At 54.5% G+C, this 23409-nt stretch overlaps 1 protein-coding gene and 1 long non-coding RNA gene across 17 annotated transcripts in view; both read right to left on the bottom strand.

The window, feature by feature from the left end:
• Positions 1–7200: 7200 nt before the first annotated feature.
• On the bottom strand, positions 7201–9865 carry LOC144379111 (uncharacterized). Its single transcript, XR_013441388.1, has 2 exons — positions 9401–9865; positions 7201–9176 (listed from the first exon to the last, which is right to left on the bottom strand). It is a non-coding gene; the product is annotated as an uncharacterized LOC144379111 (long non-coding RNA).
• Positions 9866–10062: 197 nt separating this feature from the next.
• RREB1 (ras responsive element binding protein 1) overlaps positions 10063–23409 on the bottom strand; it is a 172918-nt gene continuing 159571 nt past the window's right edge. For 15 of the 16 annotated variants that reach the window (XM_036103911.2, XM_078055668.1, XM_036103909.2 and 12 more), the window contains 3 exons: positions 17799–17963; positions 12022–12852; positions 10063–10724 (listed from right to left, as the gene is read on the bottom strand). In XM_036103911.2, the coding sequence (XP_035959804.2) occupies positions 10207–10724; positions 12022–12852; positions 17799–17963 (1514 nt within the window). In that variant the 3' untranslated portion in view covers positions 10063–10206. The remainder of the gene's footprint in view (positions 10725–12021; positions 12853–17798; positions 17964–23409) is intronic. The other variant, XM_036103915.2, reaches the window with a different exon arrangement.

Genomic DNA, 23409 nt, shown 5'->3' with positions numbered 1-23409 from the left:
TCGGGGGTGCTCCAAGGAAGGTTCCAGTGCATTTCCTAGATTTCAAGAGCGCATATTTGCAAACAGTTTGCCTTAATGTGAGCCTGAGGGGCAGCCAGAGCCTGGGACCGTCTTTGATTTCTGGAGCCCTGATTTTCAAACTTTCCTAGGCTTCAGAATCTTCAGGGGATTTGCTAAAAATGCATATGGCCGGGTCCCACCTCCTGAGATCCTGAATCAGTAGGTCGGACATTGAATTTTTAACAAGCAATCCAGAAATTTCTCCTTAGTGGTTGGGTAATACGGGTGGAGGGACCCACACTGAGGTGCCTGGCAGGATGGAGAAGAAAGCATCCGTCCGTCCGTCCAGGACGGCCTGCCCCAGCAGACACCTCATGGTGCAGAGAATAGCTGTCCCCACAGAGCCCGGCCCAAAGGGCCCGACCCTGACCCTACGTCCTGGTGGCGTTTGCTTTTCGGTGAAAGAGCGGGAAGAGGTGGAAATGCGCGGAGTGACCGTGAGGACACCGGGATGGCATTCACGTCACATCTGTGTTCCCGGTGTTCGGGGGACAACGCGCACCATCACAAGCACCCCACGACAGCCGCGATCTCTCTTAGGGTTTTTCTGGCGGGTGATGGCATCCTAACGAGGCCACCAACGAGCTGGCCGGCAGGCAAATCATTTCAGCCCCTGTCTCGGCTCTGAGACGGCAAGGACTGTTTTTCCTCCCCAGCTCCCTGGGTGTGGGTGACGACGAGGAGAAAACCACAGGAACACCGCAGTGTGCACATGGCTGCATAAACACATCCCGGACGAGGAAGGAAAAATAAGTGGGGCCCCCTAAAACGGCAGTATTCAATGAATACAAATAGTATCTAAGCAGCGAGATGACTGCTTTAAGTTTTTTCTTCCCGTTGTCCTGTGACTCCCCAATTTTCTGCACTGAGCAGCTATTGCTTTGATTTCAAAGCCCCAGCTGGGAGCTGCCCGGGGGACGCGGACAGGGGGCTGGAGAGCAGCCAGCCGCCCCCCTCCTGCCCCACCCCCCGGGCCCACAGCATCAGTTCCTGCCCCGACAGCCAGGCCGGCTCCGGGCAGGGGACAGCGAGGACCAGACGCGTCCCTGCCGCCTTTGGCTGTGGCTTCTTTCCCTAAAAGTAAAACGGGAAAGGATAGCCCGCTGGTTTCTTAGTTAGGACCCTGACATTGGCAGCCTAGAATCCGAGTGGACTGTTCTGTTGTTGCTAAAGAACAACCTTCAATTTTCAGTTTAAAATAAACCCGGTCGCCCTTTCCGGTTCGCGGCCTCCCGGGGAGTTGCTGGGGGGACGGGGAGGGGGGGGTTGGTGCTGGGAAAGGAGAGGCCCGGGCTGCTTGGCGCCCAGGCTGGGAGCGGGGAGCTGGCTGGCCGGGGCACGTTGGAGTCTTCTTCTTGCTTCTTGGCCCCTTCAGGGAGCCGTGGGCATCCATGAGTAGGACAGAAGTGCAGAAACTCCAGAGCAGATTTTGGGGTGGCTTGTGTGTTCAGGCTTATGTGTAAACCCATCACGCGGCGGAAGCAGGGACTGGGGGCATTGAGGCCAGAAGGGTCCAGAATCCAAACACTCTAAATCCCATCTGGGCTCCGCCTCCCTCCTCCTGAGATGGTTTCTTTCTTTTGAGCGTGAGCCCCCAGCTGTGTCTGCAGTGCAGGGCAGGGCCGTCTTCTCGGGGACCCAGCTTCGGGCTCTGGCCAGGCCGCTCACACTTCAGTGTGCACCCAATTCCCCGGGGCTCCTGCTGCCAGGCGGAGGCTGACTCCGGGGTCTGTGGGCCTGAGGGGCTCCTTGTTGCGAGGTAGCGAGGGATCGACCTCATCGCGGGTCTGAGGTCTGCACTCCGCCCCCAGCAGGCCCCGGGGGGAGGCAGACCCCAGCCTTCACTGCAGCGGCGGAGGCTGTGAGGGGGGCCCTTCCTAAGGTGCTGTGTGGTGTGAAGGAGGAGCTCGAGGTGCCTCCCTCCCAGCAACTCCACTGGGGGGACGTCTGCTGCGCACCAAGGCCCGGTGGCGTCCCAGGCCACCGTGAGGCCTGTGGCGTGGAGTGGCCCGGTGACTGCACCACAGAGCTTTCTGGGCCCATTAGGCTGGTTGGACGAAGTCGGGCCCCCACCGGGCCCCAATGTTTCCCCAGCCCCGGGCAGCAGAGCAGGGTGGCCCAGGGGCAGGTGGGGGGCCCCCAGGACTCTCTTGGGGCCCTTCCTCGTCCTTCAGTCAAACTCGAGAAGGCCACGTGGCTGAGAGAGCGAGAGACGTGTGCACTCTGGGGCCCCGGGCTGACTTGGGACCCTGGGGACTGAGTCAGTGTGCAGAGCGGGTCAGGGATCGGGCCTGCCCTCCAGAGAGCTCCTTCCCTGCTTGTCCGGCTCCCCTTCCTCCAGGGAGCCAGCAGGGGCTGGAAGCTCGGTCATTCCCCGCAAAACCCTTGGCAGGCTGCTCCCCGCAACATCTGTGGAATGAAGGTGCCCTGCGGACCTTCTGCCCCCTCGCCTCCCCGGCGACCGACGCAGCGGTCTTGTGAGGAGCGGCTCGGACTCTCCTGTTACGCTTACTTGGTAGCAGGTGCCATTCCGAGCTCTTCTAGTCTGCACGGCAATCCCACAAGGCAGGTCATTATTCTTATCCCCTTCTTAGGGATGGGGAAACTGAGGCACGTGGTCATTCACTAGGCCTAAGAGACAGAGCTGGGATTTGCACACCGCCGGCTTGCCCTGCAACCTGGCTCTTGGCCATTTCTCTTCCCTGCCCCTCTGACACGGGGGTTAGACCGCTAGCTGTGTCTTCAGGCAGAGGGACCTGACCTCTGGGACCCCTCCCCCAGGGGCTGGGGGCTCCCCTCCCTGTGCTACCCGGATAAATTCCATGCAGGCAGGCTTGTCCTCCGTCCAAGCTCCCACTTAGCGGGCTCTTGGGACACGTGTGTTGATGAAATTCTCTTTCAAACATGAGATGTTCTTTCCACCTCTCTGAGGTCCCTAGAGGGGTCACATTCACAGAGACAGTAAAACGGTGGCTGCCAGGGGCTGGGGGAGGGGAGAGGGGGAGTTGGGGTTTGATCGGGGACGGTTTCAGTCTGGGAAGATGCAATGTGCTGAGGCGGATGGTGGTGGTGTTTGCACGGCGATGCGAACGCACTTAATACCCCCGACCCGTGTGCTTGGAAAAGGAGAAGAAAGTACATTTTCTGTTGTGTTTTATCACACACAGTAATGCGCGCTCTTCTAGCTTGAGATCCGGGGCAAGAGGCAAGTACTCCTTGATGTCATTTCTGGAGTGGGGGGGGAGGGGAGAGGAGACAGCGACAAGTGCCCTGCTTGGACCCCAATCCTCAAGGCACAGAGGGGCTGGTCGCCCTGCGGGTCAGGAGCACCGACCTCGGAGTCAAGTGCGTGAAGGTCAAGCCCAGACAGACCCACTGGGCAGAGCCGGTCAGGGATCGGGCCTGCCCTCCAGAGAGCTCCTTCCCTCCTCCAGGAGTGGCCAAATCAGATAAGCAGATACCATAGGAGGGAGCGACCGGCACCAGGGGCCAGCGACGCGTCCACGTGCGTCTGTGACCGCGGACTCAGCCTCTCCCGGGAGAGCCATCGGGACTCGAGGGCATGGCCGTTTGCATTAGCGTCCCCTCGGCCCGTCAAAGCTGGTTTTGCTCGGGCAGAGCCCCGGGGCTAGTCAGAGCTTGACATCCTAAGGCCCCCCTCCCCGTCGGGGAACCGGCCCACCGAGGACAGCTGAGGACCCCTCGTCTGGTGCCCCCGCCTTTTGGCACGGCCTCCTGTTCTTCCCTCGCCCCGGACGGCAGCGTGCCCCGCGGGGTACAGGCAGGAAGGGCGCCGGGCCGGGGGAGCGTGAGCGGCGGGTGTCGGGGTGCCGGGGGCACGCCCGGAAATCATGCTGGCCAGGAGGCCGCAGTCTTTTTGGGGACCCACTGCAGAAAGACCTGTGTGGTCCTGGTCACAAGGACAGGAGAACCCGCTTCCCAGAAATGGGGTGCTTATGCGGCGTGGATGGAAAGAATTAAGGACTTTTTTTCTTTTTTCTTCATTTCCTCTACCAAGGTTAATTTTCAAGACTGAAGCCCCCTCTTTTATTTTTATTTTTATAATTATTTTTTTAATTTAATTCCAGTACAGTTAATATATAGTGTATGTTAGTTTCAGGTGTACGATGTGGCGATTCAGTACTTCCATACATCAGCCGGTGCCCACCACGACAAGTGGGCTCCTCCGTCCTCAGCACCCAGCCCCCACCCACCTCCCCTCTGATAACCACCTGTTTGTTCTCTAGAGTGAAGAGTCTGTGTCTTGGTTTGCCTCTCCTTCTCCTTTGCTTGTTTTGTTTCTTAAATTCCACATATGAGTGACATTGTATGGTATTTGTCTTTCTCTGACTGACTTACTTTGCTTAGTTCTATCCATGTTGTTGTAAGTGGAAAGCTTTCTTTCTTTATGGCTGAATAATATTCCGATATATCTTCTTTATTGATTCATCTGTCGATGGACACTTGTGAAGCCTCCCCTTTTAAAAGTGAATCCTGGGGGCGCCTGGGTGGCTCAGTCAGTTAAGCGTCTGTCTTCAGCTTGGGTCATGATCCCAGGGTCTTGAGATCGAGTCCCACGTTGGGCTCCCTGCTCAGCGGGGAGCCTGCTTCTTCCTCTCCTTCTGCCCCACCCCCCACTCATGCTCTCTCTCAAATAAATGAGATCTTTATTTAAAAAAAGTGAATTCTGAACGTCTGGACATCACAGCTCAGCTCTGAGCCCATGTGTTCTGGGTGGACTCTCCAAGCTTTGACTTCCCTGTAGCTGCCGGATCTGACGGATCGTCCAATGCTGTCAGCTCCCCTTGAAAATATACCCTGACCCCAACCTCTTTTCAACGTCTCCACCTCACCACTCTGCTCCAAGCCGCTACCACGTCAGGCCTACATCAGTGTGACTGCTTCTTGGTGGCCTCCCTGGGTCCACCCTTGTCCCATCATCCCACAGTCCACATGCCGCCCACAAGCCCCGCTGCCCCACCCCCTGCTCATCCCACCCCAGTCACAGGGCTTCTGCAGGGCCCGGCAGCCTCCCCCAACGCCTTGCTCTCCAGGAGCCCTCCCCAGACACCTGCGTGGGTGACTTTCTTGCTGTTTGCTGTCCTGAGACCTCCCTGGTCACCATCCCTCCTGGCCCCACTCCCCCATGGCCTCCTCTTCCCTTCGGACTTTCACTAACTCTGCATCCTCCTCGGCTAGTCTGCGTATTGTCTGCCACTGTTAAAACCCAAGTTCCACACGGAAAGAGATCTGTTTTGTTCCTGCCGTATTCCCCGTGCTCAGGTCAGTGCCGGGCATACAGTGGCTGCCCAGGAAACAGCTTTGTTGAATAAACGCATAATCAATGTTCACCGGATCCCGGGAAGGGACGGACAGCTAAAACACTCAGGCCTCAGCCACGTTTGGACAGCTATAGAAGTGAAACTGATTTTATTTTTAAGGATTTTATTTATTTATTTGGGAGAGAGCAATAGAGAGCACAACTGGGGGGGGGGGTAGCTGCAGAGGCAGAGGGAGAAGCAGGCTTCCCGCTGAGCAGGGAGCCCAATGTGGGGCTCGATCCCATGACCCCGGGATCGTGACCTGAGCTGAAGGCAGATGCTTAACCGACTGAGCCACCCAGGCGCCCCTGTGAAACTGATAGTAAACTAAGTTCCTTTCATTCCCCCTTCCAATAGGGAAAGTAAACGTCCAGGAGAGGGTTGAAACACAAGGAGCTGGGCCTCTGGCTACGACAGCCTTTGGTATATACCTGAATCTCTACCTGTGCTGGACCAGGATTCTTTGAAGACACAACAGAAGAGAAAACCCACACCCAACTTTTTTCCTAATAAACAGACTATGGTTAAGTGAAACTCATTATATAAATTTCTATGGGAGCCAAAAAATAAACTCTGTCAAAAATGTCCAGTCTGCACATGCTAACTCCCTTCCTCTTCCAGAACAGTGGCCTGGAAAACTGGCCACCACCGGGACATGGACTTTGCGGGTCTGTGCAGGGCTCCAGCCACGTGGAGCCGGGAGCCAGGCACATAAGCCTGGGGCAGGCTCAGCCCTGGGACAGAGATGGGACTGCCACCCGTGTGAGTGAGGGATGAGGGCACCAGGGGACGCTGGAGATGCGTGTGCAGTGAGCGCTCCCCAGGGGCCAGGGCGGGCGCTCCAGGGCCATGGTGGAGGCAGCCGTCCAGACACGCTCCTGAAGCAACAGGTGCAACTCTTGATAAATCCCACCTTTTCACCTCCTATGTGCCTTCTCCCAAAGCAACCGGACCCAGGGGCTTGTGTTCCACGCACGGCCATTGGTGGGGGGGGTGGGAGGGTGGAGGCATTTCCCACAGGGCTGTGCCCTTGGGTCTGTTCTGTCGCGCTCCCCAGGGGCTGCCCCTTAGTTCTTCACACGGAGCAGGTGCAACCCAAATCCCACCGGGAAAATGACTCCCCCCACGGTGGTGGGGGAGAGGGGGCTGTAAACGCTGCTCATTGGTGGCCAGTGGCACCCAGCCCCACGACTGGGGAGGCTTGTCTAGTTACGCTCTGATCATTCCCAAGTTATAAGCAAGTAACTTATTTAATTCAAGTTCAGGACCCCCGGTTAGCATTGCGGCCAGTGTCCTGGGGCTGGTGAGGGAGGGCTGTGTGTGCATGGCGGGGGGTTTCCCAACAGAGGACCCTGGAAGCCCTACAGACTGGAGCACTGTGACTTGTCTTGCCGTGACCTGGCACTTAGACCGATAGCATGGTTGATGCGTTTGAAGGCCTGTCTACAGTTACTTCGCCTCAAACCCAGCTTCCTCCGGAGATGCTTTTTGAGTCCTGGCTTAGAAGATTCGGCTGTCTACCCGTCTGTAACTTCACAATGCCAGACCTCCCCTCTGCGTGGGTTTTCCCGCGCCCAGGGGCAATGCAACCCCTTCTAACCGGCAGGAGGAGGAAAAGGCAGAGTGGACGTCCCAGGAGGTGCTGCCCAGAAAACACAATCCCTGGCTTTGGCGGTTGCCAGAGCAGTACACTCGTCACCTCCCGAGTCGGGGAGCAGGCATGCGGGTCCCCCCTCCCCGATGCTTCCAGACGCCGGCGGCCTGCGGTGTGGAGGGCGGACAAGCTGGTGGGATGACAGCAAATCACAGGACGGCTCGCTGCCCGGCAATCTTGCCATTTTTAAAATATAACATTTATTGCTTAGATGGTTTGATACAGAACAGCTTTTCTTCTCATTCTGAATTTGGAAGTACTATACAACTGAATACAAAGAGGAACCAAAAGTACCAAAACCAAACTTGTGATTCTGTTCATGTGGCATAAACCGGTTTTGTACATAACACGTAGCAGCAGTTAAGTTCCCTTTAGAAAAATATGAATTCTACACGTTTATTATTGTTTCCTGTTTAATGCATGGGCTGAAATCACTGGGATCAACTTCCTTCTTGAAGAAAGAGAGGACAGAGACAAAGAGGGTGGAAGAAGGTACGATGCATCTTTTCTGAAACTGGCATCTGACTGTCACGTAGCTTCCCCCCGGGCTGTGTGGAAAACAGCCCCGGGGTTTCTATTTTGTGTTCACAGCCAGGAGTTTCATGTAGTGATTGAATCTCAGCATTGTGTCCATAAATCAAAGAGAAAAACAAGAGAAACACTTGCACCTCAAAAAACTTTTCAGAAGATCCATATATATATATATATGGATATATATATATATATATATATATACTATTTTTTTTTTTTTTTTGTAAAAGCCCTGAGAGAAGGAGAAAGAGAATCAAACAAAATGTATAGAAACAAATTAGCTGGACATGCAAACTAAACTATGATTCACCCAGAGTTTAAACAAATCACAAATTTCACAGTTTAATATTGGGGGAGGGGGGAGGGAGAACGACAAACAAATAATACATTTCTCAACCTCACTAATAAAATGTGGCAAGACCTTATCGACTACGAGGGTACAGACGGAGGCTAAATAAAGCTTTAAATCAATAGTGATTATGGCAAGCTATGGCCCCTGGCCGCGCGGCCGGGCCCATTCCTGCTACATCTCACCACGCGCTAAGTCATGGCTTCTCTCCACAGAGTTGCGACGTTTAGTGTGGAGAGCTGCAGGGAAAAACAAAACACAAGATACCCCAAGTAATAACAACAACAAAAATAACAGTAACAATCGTCATAAAAAAAAAATGAAGGGATGCACGAACTGGTTTTTTAACTAAGCAAACCACACTGGGTATATAAAGTGATAACGGGATCATTGGTTCTGATTTGTATTCATCTAAAGTAAATCAAACCTCGGGTTCAGACATCCCCAATACAGTTAAAAGTCATAGATACCTCAACCTTTTTCCTTTCACATGCAAAGAGATCATGCGTCATTATCCCAAAAGAATAGAGATCTTCCTTTGAAGTCTGGGCAGTTGGGATTTTGGCCACTAGAAATCGAGAAATCGGTAAGGAAGTGGGGAGAAAAGGGTCTGTGTGTGTGTGTGTGTTGGTGAGTGTCAGCAGAGGGGGGAGATTCGGGGGGGGGGGGCGGAAGGGGCTGGGATGCGGGGAGGAGGGGTGGCCAGGGTAAGGCGAGCGGGTCTGGCCAGTGGAGCAGCACAGGAGGCCCCTGGCAGCGCAAGGCTCGGGTGCCCTAGAGGTCTCGGCTGAGGGACAGGACGCTGAACGCAAGCTCAGCTACAGTAGGAAAATATTTCTTGTTACTGCTGGTGGCTACAGTGAGGGAATTCTATCGCCTGCATGGGATGCTCATGGGAAAAAAAAAAAAAAAATCCTGCCTTTTCGCACCCAGGGGTTCAGGCTATTTCAGGAACACTAGAAACAGCATGTTTCGCTTCAAGCACCAACCCCACGTCACAGGAAGGTAAATACACATCTATTCCTCATCTTCCAATCTTGCATGTGCAGTTTCATTACCAGTAGTAGTAGTACTTCCTCGCTTTGCAAACGACAGCAGCACAGGCGGGTAAGGCTTGGGCTGGGTTTGGCAGGAAGACCGGTGAGGGGCAGGTCTTCTCGCTGCCTGGCTTTCTCAGAAGCCCCGGGTGCGTGCACCCTTGCTCTCCCCTCTCTGAGCTGCTCTTCGGCCGGCCGTTCAGGAGCCCGGCCCCCGCTGGATTCTGCAGTCACGGAAGAAAGCTTGTCTAAGTACAGTAGAAGAGCTACCACCCGGGAGTGGGGGGGGGGGCAAGGAAAGCTGCGGGCAGATGCCCACATGGGGACCCGGGGGCAGCCCAGGTCTCCCTGGACAAATATTGCCCATTTGTTTCTGCTGACTGCAGAGACCAGCAAACTGATGAACTAATAATAATAATAATAATAATAATATTAATAATACATATACCAAAAGGGGGGAAATCAGATACAGGACATCTGTGCATGTTCTCCATAGGCTAAAGTTGCCAGCGTAACTCTTCTCTGGAAGTTAAGAATGGATGTCTTGAAACTTGAACGGTAATACCATGTCTAACGCTGAAAACACGTACGAGGTTGAAGCTCGAATCTTTCTTGGTTTTGGCTGGCACCAAATTGGAAACCTTCATCAACCACACCCCGCCATACCGAGGACCAAATTACAGCTCCGCCCGTAGCAAAAAGAACAAGAAAAAGGTCTATTTGAGAAAAAAAAGAACATCTTATCCATATTTCCTCTGGTAATTTACATGAAATTCACATCATTTTCTTCCAGTTATTGGCTATGGGTATCCAAGGGCATATTTTTTTTTTCTTCTGTTTCCAGCTCACAGAACATACGTTACTATCACAGATTCGCAAGAACAAGCTCACACACACCAATACAGAAGGTAACGTTAATGCTTAAATGAAAAGGTCCTCTCCAAATAATTCATTAAAATATTTGCTTTGTTTTTCAAAAAGTCATTCTGGGGAAACACAACACCCAGGCTGACACCGAAGGGCTGGTGAGTACTTAAGGCACTGGAAGTGTGCACGCTGCGTCTCTTGCGCAGAGACGTAAGAATATGGCACCGGGCGAGACGGCCCCCTCCTGCTCGCGTCTCTCTCATTCTCTCTCTCTCTCTCACTCCCCTACAGCTGAAGGGCACTGGGGAAACCTCATGAAATACAGATTCAGGACACTCTGCTCTGCTGGCTTTCGTCTGTGTGCTGGTGGGGGGACACGACGGGCTGTCATTCCATCCCCAGGAGTGGCGAGGCACCGTCCGCGGCCAGGATGGGGTGGGCGGGCCTCTTGCCTTGCAGCTCTGGCAGGTCCTGCACGACGGCCGCCGGGCTCTCCGGGTCAGGGTCACCCTGAGACGCCTGCTCCTTGGGGCTGCCCGCTGGAGCGGCCTTGGGAGCACTCCTGCCGGCTTCAGCCTGGCCGGCACCCGCCGTCCGCCCTGCCGCCCGCTCCTCCCTGCGGCCGGGATCCTTGGTGGCGTTGGCCAGGCTCTCCTTCCGGCTCCGGGTGACAGCCACGTGGTTGCTGGCTGGTGGAGCTGAGTCGGCCTCGTTTTCCGAGACGGGGTTGTTGCCGCTGTGGGTGGACTCGCTCTCACTGTCCTCCTCACCCCGCTCCTCCCTGTCGCTGTCCTTCCCGTGCTGCTTGGCGTGCCTGGCCTTCTGGTGGACGCGCTGATGGCGGACCAGGCTGTGCTTCAGGGTGAAGGTTCGCTCGCAGGTCTGACACTTGTATGGCCTTTCTCCTGGAGTGACGGGAGAAAGACGTCGAGTCTGTTAACAGTAAGGCCACCAGCCTCCAGCTCTCCGTGCTACACAGAGTAACAGGGGCCGGGACCGCTGCCCCCCCCACCCCCCGCGCCCCGACTCAGAGGAAACCCTCCTGTTTGTCTGAAGTGGCAAAATAAGGAAGCAGAAATGTAAGGGGCCAGCCTCGGCTTCTCTCTCCCTTCCGTCTCTCCAACTAGGTTGTTCATACTGATTCAGGCACCGGGGTCCCCAGGTGGAAGCCTCACGGACACCCAGACTGGCCTGAAAAGAACCTCAGGGGAGGACAGCAAAGGGGCCCCTCTCACAGGGACAGGGCACCATTTCTGCGGCTTGTGCAGGACAGAGGCACCTCCTCAAAGGCACCAGATACTCTGTTTTCGGATACGGAGCAGCTGGGCCTTTCCCTCCTGCTCACAAACACTGGGCTGAGAGCAGCTGAGAGCATCACCTGCCAGGAGCCCAAGAATCTCTCTCTGCTGGGAGCCAAGCTCGGAGCCCTCCGAATGCCCGCGCGGCGGGGCGAGGAGCGTACGGGGACAATGTGTGCACCGCGGCTGGCGCAGGAGCAGCGCCCAGACCAAGATGTAGGCGTTAGGCGAGTTTTGTTTTTGGAGGGAGCGGGTGGGATAGGTTTAATCTTTTGGCTTTATGAGTACATCCGATAGGTCTCCTCCTTTCTACCGAACAATGGCCCCTGCTTCAGGGTTTGTAGGTGGCGAGTTCCAGAAGGGGCGAGGACATGCGTGGAACACGGCCACCCTGACATGCCTGCGCAGCTCCTGTTCAGTGACATCAGCTGGGCTGCCGCAGAGCCGGGAAAGGCCAAGCCCCTGGCTGTGCGCATGTGCGGCGGCTTTCTGGCCGGAGCCCAGGTGCCTCCCGCAGAGCACCGCAGAGCACCTGTCCCTACCGCCCGCTGCCCAGGCCACACCCCCCAGTCCTTCCCAGGCTCACCACGGGCCCCAAACGCCCAGCCCCCACGTGCTTCTAGATGCTTCTATGGGACAGGGCAGCCCTCATCCCCGTTCTAGAGCTAGGAAGATGGTGGCTCAGAGGGCTGACCTGCTCTGCTGAGGGGCCGCCCCGCCGTGACCCTGCCGGGAGGGAGGATGTTCCAACCGCGAAGAGAACCAGCAGTCAGATTCCTAGTTCACGCGGCTTCACGGCCCCGCCCGCGCGCACGCTCAGCCCAGGGCCTCGGCCTCACTGCCCGGTGGGGGGAGGCGCCTCCTCCAGGCCGCGCCAGCGGAGCGGCCCCCCCGCGCCCCTTACCTGTGTGGGACCTCATGTGCCGAGTCAGGTCCTGCAGGGACCAGAACCTCTTGTTGCACACGCTGCACACCTTCTTCCTCTTGTCTGCCTTGCTGGCCACGCTTCTCGGGGAGTCCGTCTTTGGCTTCTTGTCGTCGTCACTCTTCTCCGAGGACTTCTTCTCGGCCACGCTCTCCCCGTCCGAGGCGCCCTCCGCCTCCTCGCCCGGCTTCTCCCCCGACGCCTCCGACGACGACGAGGCCACCGCCTCCGCCGGGGGCTCCTCCGAGGGCTGGGCCGGCTTCTCCTCCGGCTCGGGCGCGGGGGCCCCGGCGGGGCCGGGCAGCGGGCCCTCGGCCCCTCCTCCGCTGGCGCCCGGGCCGTCCTCCCGGGGCTCCTCGCGGCCATGGGCCTTCCTGTGGCGGCTCAGGGTCCCCTGGAACTTGAAGCTCTTGCCGCAGACGTCGCAGGCGTGCTTCTGGTCCTGCGGGGCGGGGCCCCCGCTGCCCGCCGCGCCCGCGTCGCCCTCGGCCAGCTTGAAGCCCATGAGCCTGCTGGCGAGGTTGAGGTCCAAGCTCTTGTTGCTGACGGTGTCTTCCTCCGGGCCGTCTGCGTCCTCGTCCCTCTCCTCCACACCGCGCTTGTCGTCGTGCTCCTGGCTCTCACCGGCTCCCTGCTCCTCCCCGTCCCCGGGGGGCGCGGCCGCTCCCTGCGGCACGTCCTCCGCGGGGAGCTCCTCCTGGACCGGGCCGGGCTCAGGGTCTCCCTCGGCCGTCGGCTGCTCTTTCTCGCGGGAGGTGAGGTCCAGCACTTCGCCCCCCGCCGCTGGCGTGTCTGCGTCCGACTGGCTATCTGCGGGAGCGAGCACAGGGGCACAGGCTGAGGCCCGACGCCACCCAATTCGCCCCTTCCAAGAGCCCCACTGGGACTCTCGGCTGGACCCGGCCCCCAAGCCTGTATGCCAAACCCAGCGAGGATGCCTCTCCCCATCCCCACCCCCCTCCTTGTTCCCACTCGCATCCCTGGAAGGCCTGGTGAACCTGGGGTTAGTTCACAAAAGGCAAAAGGAGCCTCCACATACACACAGGTTGGGGTCAAGGGACCAGCTGCTCTTGCAGCTCTGGCCCTCCCCTTCCACTGCCCCCGCCAGCCCCCCAAGCGGTGCCCTCCACTGCCACACACAGGGATGCTCAGGCCCCCAGGAAGGTGTGAGCGACTCAGGGCAGCACAGACAGAAGGATCGGCGAGAGAGGAGAGTTTGTGCATTCCAGAGACTCGCAGCACTAGGGAGGTTGAGGAAGCGGAGCTGTCAAAGTTATTTTTCCAGTGCAAAGAGATTATATAAACATGCAACATACACAGGACCACTCCCGGAACGTAGTACCTGATGAGCGTCTCACAGAAAATGGCGCCAAGCATGTATTCTGTGCTATGGTACACGCGCTCCCGCCTGCCGGCTAACTCCCAGGTAGAGTTCGAGGCGGAGAAGGAGATGCATGCACACCTGTAGGCCTCCCTCGCTGCTGTGAGGTCCCCACGCAGTGAGTGGAAACACCTCCTAGCTCTTCGTTTGTTCCTACCTGTCCACCCTCCGTAGCAAAACCAAATGTGGAAAGTCTACCAGTTTTTAATGACCTTAAGGGATGGCACCGAGGCAGCACCAATAACGCCGAACTTATCAGGAGCACCGTCTTCTCTCCACTCAGGTTGAAGGAGGACTTAATGACTTCTTCATTATGTGCTAAGACTGTGAAGCTGTCTGCTGAGACCTACTATTTAATTATCGATCCAGTGGCCAATTTATTACTGCAGGGACTCAAATTCCTCCGACAACCGGGCTGACAAAATCCATGGTTTCGTGGCACCCAGGTCAGAGGTACCTCCCTCCTCATGCCAGATCTCTGATTACAGTGCCTGAGCCAGCGCATTCTGGCACCTAAGCCGGCCCCTCGCGTATGTGACCAGACATATCACCATGTCCACCTGTGCCCATCAGTCTGAGTCACCTGATCGATTCAGGGAGCTGGTCCTACCCTTGCCACGGTCACACCTGTCTGGGGCTTTTGGCTCACCTACAACCATCTATACTTCCACTGACATCGTTTCATTGGTTTTATTCTGATTGTGCCTTTTAAGACAGGCACTACTTGAGTATCTCAAGAAGTTTCAGAAAGAAACAAATACTTATGGTGTGAATATAAAATGTATCAATAAATGATTTTTATACATTATCCACAAGTTTAAAGATGACTCCTGAGATATACACACCGTCTAGGCTTTATTCTACAAAAAAACTGTACACTCGTTTTCTTGAATCATCCCAATAGGGAGCGTCTATTAAATGAATTTTGGTATAAAGTCTTTAAGTATAGAATGCTCAGTTTCTTTAAAAAAAAAGACTTGATCTCTGATTACTTCCTATTTGTCCCAGTATATTCTAGGCTGTTTCTCTTCATTACTTAGCTTTATTATTACAGTTTATTATAGCTTTCACCAAAGAACATGGGTTTTCAAGTTCATGGTAGAACATATTTAAGATGACCTTAAAAAAAAATCATGATGAATTCTGGAACCAAACCGAAGTAAATATGCTAATCTCAGATTGTTCTCACTCTTGGGCCCTTCCTTAGTTAGCGTGGGTAATGGAGAGCTCACCCTAAATCCTGTGAAAGGCCAACTCACTTCCTCTGGTGAACAAAAGGGGGCTTGGCTGTGCTCTACCAAACTTCCACTAGGGGGAGTGTTTTAGCAGGGCAGCCCGTGCCCTTGAAGTACCAGCAACTCCAACTGATTCTTATTAAGTGATCCTTGGCAACAGCGGACTTAGCCTCTTCTCATTTCCTGAATATCCAGCTTCTAACACCAGGTCCTATTTTGATCCCCTCCTTCTTCAACCGCCTACACCTTCAAACACAGGTAGCAGAACAGATGGCTTTTCTAAGCAATGCCACCTACCTTAAGTGGTAATTCTCTGTCCCTACCGGTCCCCTCATTTGTGATGCTAAACCTAAGAAAACTGCGCGAGGAAGCAGAGATCCTGCGTGCACGAGATAATAAACCCACAGCTCCTCCTATGGGGAAAGTGGAGACTTTCATGTCAGCTCGACGATGAAATATCTACTGCTTCGTAGCAATTCCATGTTCCTCAGCTGATGTGACCAACTACCAATCTAAACACCCAATCGGCCTGGCCAAGGGCACAGCTGGTGAGGAAGCTCCTGTCTGAGTTTCGCCTCCCCAGAGCATTTCCTGTGGTGCTGGGCACGCGGGCTTCTGGCTGGTAAGGGCGGCCACCCGTAAGGAGCAGAATAAAACGTCCACGTTTCTGCTGACTTAGAAAGTCATGTGCAGGTGCCCACAAGTATGAAGGCTCCCACAGTCATCACCTGAAGAACCACGAGTATCCCCCAAAGACAAAGTGGGCTAGAGAACCTGTCTGCCCATGAGAAAGTGAACAGAGAGCTTTAGTTCCAGGACCGATGTGCCCCTTTAAGCCAGAGCTGCCCCGGTTAGCATTCCTTGGCTGGGTGGGTGGGTGCGGGGGAAATCGAAGGTATATTTTCTTTAAAGAACGTATATGATTAAAAAAGTCAGACTCATGTTATAAAACATGTTTAGGGACTTGAAGCTGGGCAGATAAACCTAGAAAACCCCTCAAAAGCTTCCTTGGTCATTTCCTGTCTTTTTTTTTTTAATGGTCTTCCTCTAAAGCCTCTTTTAACTTCATGGGAGGGAGCCCCGAAAGCAAGCTTCACCCCACACCCCCGCCATGCTCACTTGGGTTTGCAACTCTCCTTGAAATCACTGAACTCCACCTCCCTGAACCCTTCGTCCCCCTTTCTTACTATGTATGGATTGTGACCACAACGAAACCAAACATTTATTTTCTCTTTGCTGGTTTCACATTACAGCTTTCAGTGAATTTTCTTTTTCCAGAGGCTTTGTCCCTTAAAGAAACCCTACACAACATCCAGGACAGGGCAGAGGTAGGGCTCTGACGGATGTGGCAAAACAGAATTCACGTAACTGCAAATTTAAAAAACAAATACACCCACAATGTAAAATTTGGTGCTGAACTGAAGCTAAGATGTATATTCTGATTAGCTTTGGGCCTGCAGCCTCCTACAGCTGTGCACCGCCCCCCGCCATGTCTGCAGGAGGCCTGGGTTCTGGGCTCATCCACAGGCTCAAGAAGCTGAATGCAAAATGTGCATCCAGCACTTGGTTCTTACTTGCCTGCCACCTTGGGAAACTGACGGCTCCCCTTGACCTCAATTATCCACTGTTTTCCCTCTTTGGGGACCACTATGGGTAGAATCACATAGCTGCTTTCTTAAACCAGGCTTTGAGAAAATGTTCGGGGCTACCAGGTGACACAGCAGTCAGCTGTTAAACATTAAGGAACGATCATCTGCAGCAAATTCAAGCTCGCCAGCATCGTTGTGGGTTTCCTGGAGATGGAACAGCTGATCTCTGGTTCACGGGGATCCAAGGTTCCGTACCCTTCTCTACCCAAAGATCCCAGCCAATTATGTAGAAATGGAAGCTGGGGGGGGAGGAGGCGGCAAACTGGCTTACGTTTTTATGCCCTTAGAGGGTTTGATCTTAACCAAAGAGGCTGGCAGTTCAGGGGCTGGCTTGTTTCACTAGGGCTTGGGGGAAGGCATGGGGGAAAAAGCAGAGGGTCTGGATCAATTCCTCTTCCTGGAAATGCTACCCATTCAGATGTACCCCTCTCCCCCTGTAACTTAGATAAGGACAAGGGGGCCGGGGCGGGGGGCTCCCAGACAGCACAGCTCCCCACCCCACCCACATCTGAGGGAGAGAAACACAAGGACACAATCACACCCTTGGACAAACGCCTCTGGGGAGAACCTCTCTGGCTTTGAGCAATGGGGACGTGTCAAGCTTTTGAGATCTGCAGGACTGAATCCACACCTGTTACTAAGCCATGGCCAACTAGTCATGTATGTAGGTAATCTGCAGCAGCCAATTTTCTGATCTGTTTGTGGGGGGGTGGGAAGCACAGAACGCCAGCACTTGGGAGATGCCGGATGTACTGAATAGAGGACAGGAGTGAATACAGAAGCTGTAAGGGGGAAAAAAAAAAGGTGGCAGGAGACGCACTGAGCAGCCGTTAATTGCTCTGTAGGGGCTGGAGGAAGGAAGCGCTATCAGCACATGAGAATAATACCCGGATTCAGGTCAAGCAGAGATGTGATTAAAGAAAGGACATGCAGAGTGCTTTTTCAAACAAGACAAGGTTTTTTACTGGGAAGAGAGTTACTGAAGAGAAAAACACCCCTCCCCACACACCCCTCCCCCTGTGGAGGGCTGGGCATCAGTACTTCCTGAAATACCCTGACATTGGAGGGAGCCCATCCCTGCTCTGTAGGATGCGGCAGAGGCTGGGCTTTGAGAAAACAACACCCCAAGCTAGTGGGGTTTCATATCCTTTTTAGATGTGATCCTACTGCACCCCCAACCGCATCTCCCACCTCCAGAAGGGCCCCCACAGCACGAACAGGGGTCTGCTGGGAGGGCCACAGAGCTGCCCTAGTGGCTCAGGAAAGTGATCTAGGAACACTGTCGGTGTTTCCCCAGGCCCCATCCTGCTGCATGCATGCTCCCGGTCCTCGGCAGGGCCCACTTCTACGGACCGCCTGCCAAGTCTGACGGAGAAATGGGAGAGGCAGTTGCACGCACGGCTGGGGTTCGCTACCATGCTAGCAGAGCTCTCTCTCGGAGTTGCCCTCCTCTGTCCCTCTCCTCCTCTCCATCACCCGGAAGCACACTACCTGTGCTATCATGGGGTCCAACATCACTCTCTTTTGACTGGGGGATAAGCCCGTTTCTTCTCAGGGAACAGTTGGTAACTCCGTGTTTGCGCAACTGGTGGCGTTCACAGTTAGATTTGGTAGAAAAGAAGGCATCGCATTTTTGACAAGGGAAGGGTTTCTGACCTGAAGCAGGAAAAAAAATATATATTTATCTGGCTTTCTACTGCAATGAAAAAGAAAAAGTCGCTTTCCATTCATTCTCCTGGGATAATTGGCATTTGCTTCCCCACCCCTTCCTTTAAACACACACACACACACACACACACACACACACACACACATTAAAAAAAAATACCGGTAACATCAACAACTCAAATGATATCTTCCCTTATCCTGAGTGAAGTGGAATGAAGGTTTTGTCTTCAAAATGCTAAAAGTTAACAATGAAACCAAGACGTTTAAAACAACAGTATTACAATTAAAAATCTTAACAGTAACAAAAAAAGAGCGAGTAAAGGGATTTTAGAGCACAGCAAGGAAACACCTACAGTCTGTCACAAAGAGAAGCCACCTCTTGGTCATTTCTGGCATGGCAAGGACTTCCGACGCTGGGAAATCAAACCAGCATCTTGGAGCCCGGGACATCCCTGGGAGCCATTCCCCTCTCCCTGGCCCATAGTGGACCCGAAGCAGGGAAACGCGCCTCCTGTCCGACCCGCTAAGACAGTCCTAAGGTGACCTCTGCCCGCGCTCACTGCGGTCCTAGCGGGCTAGACGGAGGCGGCCTGCTCCTTGCATTAAAGGTTCTTTGTTCCCCTTGCTAGTAGTACGTAGTGACCCACACAGGACCGAGTCTGTTAGGGGATCAGGTGCTCCGGGCCCCAGACCTGCCCGTGGAGAGAAGTGGCTGAGCAGGCCCTACCTCCACCCCACTCCACCATGGGGTAACTCCTGAGAGAGGAGTTCCCTGCTCTGCGTTGCCCTGTCTTAACCTTCCATTTTGATCCTTTTTTTTCCGTAAAGACAATATGTCAAAACGCAGACTAGGCTCCCCTGTAACTTGTCCTGTGTTTGCGTGGCTGGAGGTGCAGGGAAAGCCAGGGCGAGGAGGGAGGGAGGAGGAAAAAGGGGGGGCCAAGGGAAGGGTCGGGTGAGCCGAAGTTCTGGAGAGAAGGTGGCGGTAAATCATTTACTCCATCACTGGGTTCTTGTCCCCCCCCAAGTGCTAAGGTCCCGGTTTCTGGTTTTACACGGGCACAGGCTTTGTGTACTAACAAACACAACGGCCGAGCTGCAGCCTGGCCTGTGTGCCTCGTAACCTTGGGATGGCCAAAATCAAACGCCCGTGTCAGGAACTGGCCGCAAAGTCAACCAGCACAACCCCCTCGGAACACCGACCCCGGGGCCCTTCAGCCTCGGGGGGACGACCCACGGATGCCTGATCTCGTGCAGGTGACCAGCCCAGGCACTCACTGTGAGCAGACCACCTGGGCCAGGTGCCCGGAGGGGGTGGGGCTCAGCACAAGGGGAAGGGAGCAGAACACCGTGCACCACACAACTCCAGGGGGCGCCATTCACACCGAGTTCCAGCATCAGCAGCCATCAAAGTGAGGGCCATCCCTTCCCTGCTGAGCTGCAGGACCCTTTCAGGTGATGCTTCGAAATCAGCAGTGGAACTTTCTAAGAATACAGATGCCTGGAACCAGCAAAGACCATGGGATGAGACCAGAAGCCCTGAGTGCATGTTCTTAAGGAGCCCCACGTGGGACCTACAGGATCAAGTGCAGAGCAGAACCCACCGACTGCTTTCAAGTTTCCCTCCACAAAGCTTAGGGAGTGTTTTCTGCTAAGTTATACAAATGACATTAAAATATATATATATATATATATATCACGCTTCTGCATGAAGACTGGTTGTGCTTTTTTTGTTCTGTTTTGTTTTTGGCATACGCTTCAAATTATTCTTGCTTTTCACTAAAAATTGAACATAATCTTTCATAATTATTCAGTCTTTATTTTAAGTATGAAAAATAACATCTTATCGTCCAAGATCATATATCATAGCGTCTCTGAGTCAGGCCAGACTGAGAGGGAGAGACCCGGCTGGGAGTGAGACCAGTCAGAAGCTGAATGATGAGGAACTGTAGGAGTCTTGATTTTAAATACAACCACCAGTTCCTTACTTTTTCCCATTACATGGTTCACTCTGTGATTTTACAGCTGGGTTTGGACAGCCAGGCTCACGCCCCACGACGAAGATTCAGATTCTTGTGCTAAATTCAGACGACCCAATGATGTCAGAAGGTTCTCAAAGTGACAACTAACAGGAGCCTCTCAAAGTTCCCCCTCTCACTGCGAAAGCCTTACACTTACGCATTCATTCACTCACTCGTTGATTTTGACTGCTGTCTGACAGACAAATCTTATACTGTGAAAAGCGGTGTGCTCTCTGGAGTGCATGGACAGAGAAAAACATGAGCCCCTCCAGTATTTTTTCATCAGACGGGTTTCCCCAAAACTTGTTGACTGGTAACCTACAGGGAAAGCATCACACGATTTCATTTATTTGGGTGACTGTCACAAGTCACGGCTCTGCCAGGGGTGTTTCTCAATGTACCTGTAGCCACAAGGAGTGCCCTTCGTACCAAAGACCTACGGCCTCCCTCCACCTCCAACAGGAGCCGTGAAAACCGTCAGCCAGCCAGTTTCCCTCCCAGAGAGCAGGCAGGGAAAGAGAGAAACCCTATACTACGTGATGCTATCTGGCAGGCACCGGGGCCATCGGGAGCAGAAGAATCAACAGCGAGAGTAAGTGGGATCACTCAGCTTCCCACCCGCAGACGGCTTCCTGCTCTCTGTTGGTGACAGAGGTGCACGCAGGGCTGGCTAAGTGAAGATGGCCAAGGCTGCCCCTTCAGAAAGGCAGAAGGAGCCAACCAGCACTGGTGTCCAAAGCACTTTCCACGCAGAGGCCTGCACATTGTACCGATTTCAACTCACACCGGCGGCCTGTGAGCAGGTGGGACAGGCTGAGTGCAGAGGACCTCAGCCTAGCAAAGAACAGGCGCTAAAACCAACTGGGAGAATCCCAAAATGTCAGAGCTGGGGGCGGGGGAGGTGGGAGGCTCAGCCATCCCAGGGTCCTGACCCGTTCATTTTAGGAGAAAAGGGAGGAGAGGAGGAGGAAGGTGAGGAGGAGCAAACACGGGCTGACTGCATTTTCTGTATTCTCTTGGCTTGTGGCCTAAATGAGGGGGAAAAGGGAGGGACAGTGGACTGTCCTCTCCCAAAGGGGCAACACTACTCAGGCAGAAGAGCCAAGGAACCAGGAACCGTCCCTGCTCCCCAGGACACAGGCTAGGAGGAGAGTGCAAGGAGGGAGCTCAGCCGTGCACAGAGAGCTCACCAGGGAAGATGAAATAGGACGGCAGACGCCGGCTTCCTCCTGAGCCACGATCCCGAGAACCCGAGCCACGGGCCCCTCGGCCGCAGCAAGCCCCACCGGTCTCCCTAACGCTGCCCCTCCAGGAGACCACGTACGGATGTTACGATCCCTCTGTGCATTTGCTAAGAGGTCAGGAGGAGGCGGACTCTTGAGACACGAATGCGGTTTGCCTAATGGCGATCTAAACCCGGACACCGCTCGAAGCTTTGGGCTGGAACACAGCTAGAGTTTAACACTACTGCCCCCAGCCCCCAAAAAAGAGAAAAAAAGAAAGCCTCTTTTCTGTAGAATGCTTTTTGTTTACGGGGCTGTTTCAGAGGCGTGTTTAACTCCATCTTATTCCAAGGTTTCTGGAGGGAGCATGTCCCAGAGAGCCAGGCAACCAAACACAGCTGGGGGATTCTTCAACAGCAGAGCGCCTACCAGGAAAACACCAGTCTGTGGGAAGAGCGGGTGGGTCAGATGGTTTCCCAGGCCCCGTCCAGCTGGGGTACGCGATGAATGGAAAATGTCCTAACATGGCACCAGGCGCAGCCAAGTGCTCTATGAAACTATGCAACAGAGGTGAGGCTGAGACGGTCCCTGCGAGCTGAAGCATGATGGCAAGGAGCTCACAAAGCCCAGGGGGCACCACCTTATACAGCGCCCGTGCGTGCGGCTAGTACCGTCCCGCGGCCCTTAGGGCTGATTACTAGGATTCGGGTCCGTAACTGTGTTCCCCTCCTCTCCAACCCCTTGCCAGTCCTCTGCACCGGAACATGGCAGGACATGTCAGGACGGCAGGGGCAGGCACACCCTCTCTACGTGTCAGCACAGAAGCAGCCACACACCCTGACTGTGGGGCAGCCGCAGCAAACGTGACCCTGGCTCTGAACTCGGGCTCAACCGCTCGTGACCCACCCCCAGGACGACTGGCTGTTACTCATTTCCTTGCTTCAAGATGTGGACAACATTGCCCTTGTGGGACAGTCATGAAGACTAGCTCTGGAAGGTCTCTCCACCAACGCTGAGTGCTCCCCTCAAGTCAAGGCCGGCAGCCCTCAGCAGGAGGGCACGGCAGTGAGAACACGGTCGGACAGGGCGTCACGGACGGGGCTGCAGCAAACACAGCCACGCAGGGTCTAGGAATGGCTTAGGGAGAAGGGGCAGAACATGTGATGTTTACGCCCACCCCGCCCTACTCCATCTTCAACAGACGCCCCCATCTTCCTTGCCTGGTTTCAGAAGCTACAAGACTTTAAACCAACTAGGACATTTTGGCATTCAAAAGCCAGGCGACTGAAAGGATGCATTCACAAGTGGGAACTTCTGGCAGGCACGTGCAAGACATGGGCAGAACCCTGGAAAGCAAGTACCAGCCACTCCGGTCCTCCTAGGGAGACTGGTGGTTTGCTAGGAAGAGAAAGTCCGGGAGTAACTGGCCTCACGCTCGGACAATGTGCACGCTCTCTACTAAGCACAGGACTCCCAGCTGCGGGGAGGGTGGTGGGGGCGGCGTCAGGGGCGTGCAGAGGGTAGGGCATGGCAAGAGCCATGCTCCTCGTCAGATCCAGCCATCTGCTTTCTGGAAAGTGGTAACAGAAGTACTCACTTCTCCAAAGGCTCTGCAGCTGACAAACAAGTGCCCCCCCCAGAAAGGGTAGCAAGAGCCTGCTGTGCGGGGCACCTCCTGCTTACCATGCATTTTCTTTTCTGAACTTTCTTCAGAGAACTGTGGCTTTACTTTGTCAGGCTTACAGGATTTCAAACGAAAATGACAGTGTGAAAATGTAGCATATACTTCACACATCTAGAAATTCTGTTCAGTAGTGGAGTCCTTGGTGGACAGGCGCTCCTGGCTTGCTGCCACCTGAGCCCTGGATTCGAGGCCCCACCGGCCCAGAGAGAGCACCCCCCACCCCGGCCCACTTGCTCTTCTCCCCTCCCCGTTTCCCAGGGACTGCTCGGCGACCGACCTCCCTCACTAGTAGAGCAGCCTGCCATGGGCTCCTGGAAGCTTCTGTGATCACCACCACTTCCGGATGAAGCCTTTCCACCTGGGTAGAGCGTGGCTCACGCCTCATTCCCAGGACCGCCCCCTCGCCAGTCCTAAGCCTTGTAAGCCAGATTTAGCAACTAAAAGCACTTCAGTCTGAATTTCAGATAAATAAATGACAATTCAGTATTTAGTCTCTCCCCACTACT

The sequence above is a fragment of the Halichoerus grypus genome, chromosome 9 (assembly GCF_964656455.1).
Source record: "Halichoerus grypus chromosome 9, mHalGry1.hap1.1, whole genome shotgun sequence".
In the NCBI taxonomy this organism is placed as follows: domain Eukaryota; kingdom Metazoa; phylum Chordata; class Mammalia; order Carnivora; family Phocidae; genus Halichoerus; species Halichoerus grypus.
Note: the sequence above shows the minus strand (reverse complement) of the source record. Positions and strands in the feature narration are given on the sequence as shown.